Below are 9,279 nucleotides of genomic sequence, written 5' to 3'. Positions count from 1 at the left end.
ATTAACATTATCTTATGTTAATGCTCTTAATGTTCTCATTAAATGCTTAATGGATCATTTGCTACACTTCATTTTCAAATGGACCCTGCAAGTTGACCAAGAAACTCTAATATTTAAATAAAAAAATAAAAAAACTTTTAATGTTGGGAATTATAGACAAGGAAATTATTAAAAACTGAATCAGTAGATAATAAGGCTAGGTAATTTTCCAGAACCCCACAGGACCACATCATATGTAAAAAGCAGAGATGAGATCCCATGGTACCCAAACCAGACCCCCTGGCTGCACCTAGAAATTCTGCCTCAGCTTCCACAGTGGGAGATGTGACGTGGGATTGATGAGCTCCATGAAGTATTCCTTCCGTTGCCCAACTACGTCCTCACTTAAGGTCAGCAACTCCCCACCTCCATTGTAAACAGTGTTGGTGAAGTACTGCTTCCCCCTCCTAAGACGATGGACGGTTTGCCAGAATTTCCTCAAGGCCGTCCGAAAGTCCTCCTGGGGCCCAGTTTTTGCCTCCATAACAGCCTAGGCCATGGCATGCCCGGCCTACTAGTTTTTATCAGCTGCCTCAGGAGTCCTATGAGCTAGCAACGCCCGATACGCTCCTTCTTCAGCTTGACGATCTCCTTTACTTCCGGTGTCCACCACCGGGTTGGAGGGGAGCCCCCACGACAGGCACCAGAGACCCTGCGACCACAGCTCAGCACAGCAGCTTCAACAAAAGGAAGTGGAGAACATGGTCCACTCGGATTCAATGTCTCCAGCCTCCCCTGGGATCTGTGAGAAGCTCTCCCGGATCGCACTAACAGAATGATCTGCTAGACGTTCCCAACAGACCCTCACTACATGTTTGGGCCTGCCGAGTCTGACCGGCTTCCTCCCCCGCCAGCGCATCCAACTCACCACTAGGTTGTGAGACACACGGCCGGAGGTCAGATGACACGACCACAAAGTCTATAATCGACCTCCGGCCGAGGGAGTCCTGGCGCCATGTGCACTTATGGACATCCCTGTGCTTGAACATGGTGTTCGCTATAGAAAAACTGTGACTGGCACAGAAGTCCAATAACAGAACACTGTTTAGGTTTAGATCAGGGAGGCCGTTCATCCCCTTCAAAGTCTCACTTTAGTGGCCCACGTGAGCGTTGAAGGTGCCCATGCAGTAGAACAATGGAGTCCCCAGTCGGAGCACTGTCCAGCACCCCTCACAGGGACTCCAACTGGGCCAGGTACTCTGCACTGCTGTTCGGTCCATAGACTAAGACAACAGTCAGAGACCAGTCCCCTACCCAAAGGTGTAGGGACGTGACCCTTTTGTTCCCCGGGGTGATCTCAACGCATGGTGGCTGAGCTGTGGGGCTATAAGCAAGCCCACATCAGCCTTCCTCCTCTCACCGCGGGCAACTCCAGAGACGTGAAGTGTTCAGCTCCTCTCGAGGATCTGGGTTCCAAGGAGCACATGACGACATATTGCCATATACATTTTTTGAGGAGAGCCACAAATAGCCAGAATATTAGAAAAAAAAGTGCCTGTCAAAATGGAAACAACATAAAACTGATCAAATTACATTTTACAATTATTACAATTACATCGAAATTTACTAAAAATTACATTGTTACATTTCAATGTTAAGAAATGTGTCAGTTATTTTCATAAATTAGTTTTCTTCTTTAACATGTAAGAAATCAAAGAGAAACATCAAAGGGTACTTAAAAAAGTCAAACAAAACAATGTTCTCAGATATCATTTGCTACATAACTTATTAATTAATTTAATTTAACAGACCTGTGAAAATACCAGAAAAGATTACCACACTAAAGGTTTGGTTTTTTTATTTATGACTTATGTAACTAGTTGGCTATTTGCAGATGTGGTTTTGTTTAAGTTTTGGAGTTTATTAAGTGCTCTGCAGTTCCCTTTTAACCTCGATTATCAACGTTTTACTCACATCATCAACAATATTGTTCCATGTGCTGAATGATTTTTGACACATTTTGTTTATTTAATAGTTCATTTTTGAAATCTTACCAGAAAGAAACCTCGACCACCACCAAGGCAAATTAAAAAGAAACATGAGACAAAAAAAATCAAAAGACACATTTTGTCTCTAAGAAAACGTTTTATTAACTTTCACTCATCGTGCAGTTTGTTTCTAATACAATTAAGAGTGAATGACTAGAGGAGATGTTGCTTATTACAGTAAGTTCTCTTTTTACTCAGTGCCACAGTTAGTGTAACATTAGTTCGTCATCAACCGTGATTGTAACAGAGTATCGTCCTATATCTGTGCATATTCATTCCTCCATGTGAAGGAGGAAGGACTTTATTCAATTATTGTGCCAGAGGGTTCCGGAATTTCTTTCCAGCAAAACGAGCCTCATCTCCCAGCTCCTCTTCAATTCTACAGACAAACAGATCAAAGTTAATTTCCTCTCTTTAATGTTTGTTTACATTTTTTTTTACAGTAATCAAACATTTTCCTCAGCCTGTCAAAACAGACACACTGAAGTTTAAAAAACAGTACAAGTTGTTGGGTTTAACAACCTAAAATAACGTTATGCCTTCAGAATTAAACAGTTGCGTTTCAGTTCCTCAGATTACATAATAATTAGACTTACCTCAGAATCTGGTTGTACTTGGCCAAACGCTCAGAGCGACATGGGGCCCCAGTCTTGATCTAAAAGGGTTTGACAAAACGTGTGCAAGGTGGATTAACATTGAAATGTAAAAATTTGGATAAGGACATATTTTTGTCATTAAATGTGTTCTAATAAAATGCATTCTTTTTCACGAAAGACACAGTAATACACTTAGAGTTACTAAAATTAACGTACCTGTCCTGTGCAGAGGCCAACCACCAAATCGGCTATGAACGTGTCCTCAGTTTCACCAGAGCGATGGCTGACCATCACACCCCAGCCGCTCTCCTGAGCCATCTTACACCTGTTAGGAGGACAAGTGAGACCTAAACTGGGAGGCTAATACTATTCTAGTTTAAATTTAATTTGTAAATCAATCTATTGTAGTCACTCATAGTCTATTTTAATTTGTAGACCAAAAGGCTGCATCAACAATAATTGCAATTTGTTTCATAAACATTAAAAACACAATTCTCACAAAAGCTTAAATTAATATTAGATTGAAGAAATTCAAAAATCATCGTTTTTTTTTTTTTTTTTTTATAACAGATTTCAGGTTATAATGCCTTACTGTTGAAACTATGTGGTAGTAAGAAATGTGCCTCTAGATGGCGGTAGCTTACAGTCTAATCCTGTTAGTTTAACAAGGCAGAAGGGAGATTATCAAAAAGAGGCCTTGTACTAAAACCACCAAATTATACCAATTGCCCGTGTAAAAAAGGAATGACGTCTAACTGATTTCAATGAAGGCATGTTTGATTCTGCAGTTCATTTAATTAAGGCTCAGGTAAATATTTGAGTTTATGTGTTTGTTTGACATTCAGTTGATCTACAGACACACCCTTACTTATTTTTTTTTAACTTACGCTCTCATAGACTCGGTGACGGAGCCAATCTGATTGACCTTTAGCAGCAGACAGTTGCAGGCCTTGTCCTCCACAGCTTTGCTGATGCGAGTAGGGTTGGTCACTGTGAGATCGTCTCCAACAATCTGGATGTCTGTGCTTCCAGTGAAGCTGGACCAGGCCGCCCAGTCGTCCTGATCAAATGGATCCTCAATGGAAACCACTGAAAGCAAGCATGCCGATGTTTGTCATTGGAGAGTGTAAAGATATATGACTTACACTGATCTCTAACTCGTTGCATTAAAGTAACAAACCAGGCAGCACTGAAACGAACCAATCACAGCTTCCAATTCATGTGTCATCAACATTATTTCTGTTCAATTGTATTTCTACATTAATATCCACTAAGACCAAAAAGCACATGAGAACCGTCTAAAGACATGCATGTCAAAGTGTGTCACGCACAGTAAGTCACAATCAAAGGAGGACACCCGTCTCTAAAGTGTGAGTATTCCAGACATGTCAATGGAAGCTCAGGCTTCGTTTTAGACCTGCATGATCTGATTTGTTCCTTCCGACCCAACTATTTATGCTTTATTGCAATGTGAAAAACAGATGATTACCGTGATTCAAAGACGTTTCACTTTTAAGCTCCAGTTTTGAACCATTTAGATTTTTTTTCTGTGGGCTCTATTTGAGTCAAGCTCTTGCCGAGTTGTGGCGACATTGCGTTGTATCTTTTTCCTTTTATCTCTTCCTCTGAGGCTAAAAGTTGTTTGAAGTTATAATTCAGCGCAGACCAAAGCACATAATTCATTTGTCTGAAGCTGTCAGAAGAGAAAATGGAGTCAACTGAAGAAAGGATCGAGTCAAGTTACAGATCAGCTGCATACAGTAGGTGCTGAGTCAAGTGTCCTATTGTGTGCCCTGATCATCAGCTGCTTAATAAAGTGAACAAAGATAAAGTGTCAGGAGGTTACCTGGATAATCCTTCACAAAGCTCTTGTAAAGATCAGCCAGCTCATCAGGAGTGATGTAACGGCTCGGGTCATCAGGAGACTTGAAGTCCAGGTCATATTTTCCATCCCTGTAGAATTCAGACGCTGCCACATCCATGCCGATCACAACCTCATCCGTGTATCCAGCTTTGGCGATCGCCTCCTTTATCAACTCCAGAGCTGCAGAGTTAAAGCATTACAACATTACTTTGATGAGTGGAAACAATCTACCCGGGGTCCATACATAATGAATATGACATCCACACTGAGAGATCACAAACGTAGGAAGGAAAATAAACTGTTGAAATGCATCAAACTGCAGAGACCTGTAACAAATATAGAGGAGTCTGTGAGCATAATAATTTTTCCCTGCACCTGGTGTGATGAATGTATAACCACTCATTTCAATACCTGTTATCCACAAATGAGGTGGACAACATTTAAGAGATAACTTTGAATGCTCAGAGAAAAAACCTTTACCAAACACTGCCTCAAAACATTCCACCTCCACAAGTTTAAACCAAAAACACACATTTGGGTCATTTGTGTTGTGTCTATCCATATAAATGGTTATGCATACAAAATATCAACCTTTCCAAATAAAAAACAGAATAAGATTGTTCTTTAACATTGCACAGTGAGCTGAATAGTTTGTATGTTACATTTGTTTTATAGATGTTTCATATGTTTTTTTCTTCATTGCAGTAAATAAAAACGTACCGTCCACAGGTTTCTGAGAGTTGCTCCAGTAGTCAAATATTTTTTGTTTAACTCACCTTCCTGGTTCTCCAGGATGTTTGGAGCAAAACCACCTTCATCTCCCACATTGGTGGCATCCTGTCCATATTTCTTCTTAATGACGTTCTTGAGGTTGTGGTAGACCTCAGCTCCGATGCGCATGGCCTCTTTGAAGCTGCTCGCACCCGCAGGCAGGATCATGAACTCCTGCATGGCAAGCTTGTTTCCTGCATGAGAGCCACCGTTGATCACATTGAAGGCCTGTAGGTGGGAAGAGAGTTTTTACTTCATAATTATCTTGGGGGGGGGGGGGGGGTAGATGCATGTCATTTTTCACATAGATCCTTACTGGCACAGGCAAGATGACGTCTGGGTTTCCTGCGAGGTCAGCAATATGACGATACAGGGGGACACCTTTCTCTGCTGCACCGGCTTTGCAAACAGCCAGGGACACACCCAGGATGGCATTCGCTCCAAATTTGGCTAAATGGAGAATATTGAAAGACGCAATATTAATAAAACACATACTTTCTAATCTCTGTCAAGTATTGACTAACAATGGTTTAATGATTTCACAGCTGATTGCAGGAGGACGACAGCTACATCACTGATCTATACACTTGCATGAAATGCACAGGAAATGTCACGAGTGGTCATGTTGGTCATTGGTCGGAATGATCTGATACTGATAGGGGTCATATGCTAATTTTAGTAGCTGGATCAGTTGTTGGGGACAGGGGGAACCAATCATGGGCTTATCTACTCAATTTATTTCTATTCTGTCTGCACACTACATCATACATGTCATAGTTAGAAGTCAAACTTGATCAAGCTCTCCGTAGCATTCAAAGGTTGTAGCTTTGAAAAACTAGACTGAATGCAAAAAACAAACAGGAAGTGAAAAAAACTACTCAGCAGGAATCTGCAACAATTCAGATAATCATGAACGACTGTGCTCAAGTTTGTGGTAGTAAAGACAAAAACAGTGCGATTATAGCCGCTTACATTTGTTCTCTGTGCCATCCAGATCAATCATCATCTGGTCAATTTTCTCTTGCTCAACCACAGATACATCCTGACAAGAAGGGAAAAAGGTTAAATGACAACCATCAAGAAGGACACAAAACACACATTGGGACAAACACACACACAAACAGAGGGATAAAGTTGTCTTCTTACTTGGCCAACAAGAGCAGGTGCAATAATTGAATTGATGTTTTCTACAGCCTTTGAAACTCCTGTGATGGACAGATGAGAGCGGTTATTGTCCCCGAACATTACGGGCAAAGCATTTAAAGCACATCAGAAAGACGGGAGTTTAAAACTCATGCAGCCGTTTCCTCTTAAACACACACGAGAAAGACATGCCAGCAGCATTAATACATGTTTTGGTTTTTTTAATGTTTTAAAAATCTAAACGACGTCAACACTGTTTCATTTCATTGTCAACAATTCTGTAGTGACAACATGCTTTACGGACTGTTCATCATGCCTCTTATCTTTGTTGGATGCAACAAACATTGAATCATCAGTAGTCAAGACTGTTAAATGTAGTTAATATAATATGCAAATCCTAATTGTCTTTATGTACCAAAGACAGACAATCAAAACCAACTAACCCTTTCACATCTGGGAGGAAAGGAGGACAGAGAGAGAGAGGAGTAAAGATGACATGGACAAGAGAAAGAATTAGATAGTTGTAATATGGATTTTTTTTTTAATTTTCCTGCCTCAGTGAAAAAAAGCAATACATTTGGTTGCTATTTGGTGGGTACCATATCGCAATGACATCTGCTATTGGAAAATTAAATGTATTCAACGGATCAACAAATCAAGTGTCCAAACCTTTCCCAAGGTAGCGAGACTTATCGTTGTCCCGGAGCTCCAGGGCTTCATAGATCCCGGTGGATGCACCACTTGGTACGGCAGCTCTGAACAAGCCTGGGACACATACAAGGGAGCAGAGAAGGACATCAGTGTAAATTAAGACAAGTAGACATGATGGCGAACGGTTGACATGTTTTTGCTTACCCTTGTCTGTGTAAAGATCAACCTCCACAGTGGGGTTCCCACGAGAATCAAAGATCTCTCGGGCGTGGATCTTCGTGATGGACATGGTGTCGGACCTTGAGACCAGACAAAGAAGTGAAACTAACTGTCCTGCAATCCTCTTAACAAATGTGTACACAGCCTGTAACAACTACTTGACAAAGAAAGGGAAGATAGTGTAAAAACCCACCACTTACTAAGTTTTACTCTCGTCTGTCCTTGGGGCTTACTCACAAGAATATCCTGACCTGGCTGTAAGCTTAAGATTGCTAACCGACATGCTACAACCCTAATTGGATTTGACTTTCTCGTCTGATTAATCACATGGCAGTGAGGATGCAGCATTTTCTTCTTAAGTCAAAGCAAGGTTAAGCTTGTACCAACAACCTGTTGGATTTACTGCAGGTAATTAAATCATAAATACAAGTTTCATATGTCCTGACAGTAAATTTCCTCTGCGAGTTACCACATGACATGATCACTCCAATCCCTCCACTTTGCCTGTCAAATAAACCTGCTGATGGAGACAAATCTGTGGCAAAACAGATGAGCTGCATGAAGTTAATATTTAAACACCATTTGACAGAGAGAATTAACGTCCAAGGACTTTGTAAGAAGTATCTGAATTTCAAATTCCTCCAAGTGTTTCTATTAAACTTCTACTTTAGATTACATATTGAACATTGACTACTGTCTTGTGGACCTCTGAAGTGCATTAATTTAATGATGACTTTTTACAGAAGAAATTAAAGTTATTAAACAGGTAATGTTGTTAAGGCACAGGTTGTTAATATTTACTGATAATGTGTAATACCTACAAAGATTGTTAAAGCAGAATAACGTTTTTTAATATCAGTAGAATAGTTACAAGGTTTTTGAGGCAAACAATGCTTGACATGTGTTTGGTTTATATTACATGTGTCAGGAAGAATTGAATCCTCAGCTTGCTGTTAATATAGAAACTTGTCAATGTGGAAAACGACGCTTGACCTTGTAAAGTGTTGAGTCAGTACTCATCTACCTCTCCTCACTGAATAACATTCATATTACAAGTAAGCACTTCTCTAACTTTGATCATACCACACAGCACAATACATCCACTGTAGCGTCACTTTAACGTCATTTCTTGATTCACACATCACATTAGCTTACTTAGCTAACTGGACAGAGAATACAACTAAAGAGAACAATGAGCTCTTCATGGACAAATCTCTCTACTCAGAAAAGTAAAGACAGAGTAAATGGGTGCCTCTACCTTGTTTTATGACAAATTAGAACAATTCCGTGAACAAGTTGTAGTGCTCAAGCAAAGCCCAATCCAGGAAGAGGTTACACGGTTCAAGAGAACTATCAAGGAAAAGTTCTTCTTCTTTTACTGCACGCTTTGACAGCTTTCTGTGTTTGTTGTCGCCCCCCTTAGATTTCAACATGAACTACAGTAGTGCATTGAAACTGTTGTGGCTACACTGTAAAAAAAAAAAAAAAAAAAAAAAAAAAACCTGATATAGCTTTTAACAAGTCTTGTCTTTTTGGCCTTTTGAGCAGAGCTCAAAACACATTTTTATAAATCTGTAAATCCTTTTCAGTACCCTGAACACACAGTTTATTAAAACCTATATCATCTAAAAAACGAGCTAGCTTTGCATGTGGAATGATGGGATTTGGAATGCTGGTTTTATAAATCTGGGTTTTTTTAATGTAAAAGTTCCCCGAAAGGAGAGCCATTAAGACCACCATCTAGGCTGAAGAGAAGGCCTCTAGTCTAGGTGGCTTTGGATGAAGTGGTCCAACATGTAGGCCACTGCTGCTGGGACACAATCAGCCCTGGCTGGGTCGCCTGAGGAAGGGTGTATGATGTTGTGAGACATGAAACACCTGATGAACTCTGGATACATCACTGAGGATTTTCCTCAGCTCATCCTAGGATGTTTTTTGTTTTTTTTTCCAAAGGGTTTTTTCTGATATCAGTTTCTGAGAGGTAAAGAGCAGTAATGTATATAGCACA

General features: G+C 40.3%; 1 protein-coding gene across 1 annotated transcript; it reads right to left on the bottom strand.

Annotated features, from left to right (window-relative positions):
- Positions 1 to 2,104: 2,104 nt before the first annotated feature.
- On the bottom strand, positions 2,105 to 8,679 carry eno1b (enolase 1b, (alpha)). The gene is made up of 12 exons (XM_079342673.1): positions 8,530 to 8,679; positions 7,257 to 7,351; positions 7,071 to 7,166; positions 6,405 to 6,463; positions 6,231 to 6,300; positions 5,575 to 5,708; positions 5,264 to 5,486; positions 4,470 to 4,667; positions 3,511 to 3,712; positions 2,840 to 2,948; positions 2,624 to 2,682; positions 2,105 to 2,406 (listed from the first exon to the last, which is right to left on the bottom strand). The coding sequence occupies exons 2-12, from the start codon at positions 7,339 to 7,341 to the stop codon at positions 2,337 to 2,339; spliced, it is 1,305 nt and encodes a 434-aa protein (XP_079198799.1). The 5' UTR covers positions 7,342 to 7,351; positions 8,530 to 8,679; the 3' UTR covers positions 2,105 to 2,336.
- Positions 8,680 to 9,279: the final 600 nt, after the last annotated feature.

This window comes from Symphodus melops (assembly GCF_947650265.1).
Source record: "Symphodus melops genome assembly, chromosome: 4".
Lineage (NCBI taxonomy): Eukaryota > Metazoa > Chordata > Actinopteri > Labriformes > Labridae > Symphodus > Symphodus melops.
The sequence above is the reverse complement of the archived record's forward strand: the minus strand, read 5'-3'. Positions and strand labels throughout refer to the sequence as shown.

Excerpts from the sequence above, each read along its gene's own strand:
- eno1b (XM_079342673.1), bottom strand. The coding sequence starts at position 7,341 with ATGTCCATCACGAAGATCCACGCCCGAGAGATCTTTGATTCTCGTGGG. Across the intron at positions 6,301-6,404 it reads CACCTGCTCTTGTTGGCCAA|GATGTATCTGTGGTTGAGCA; the intron begins GTAAGAAGACAA and ends CCTTCTTGTCAG. Across the intron at positions 5,487-5,574 it reads ACGTCATCTTGCCTGTGCCA|GCCTTCAATGTGATCAACGG; the intron begins GTAAGGATCTAT and ends TCCCACCTACAG.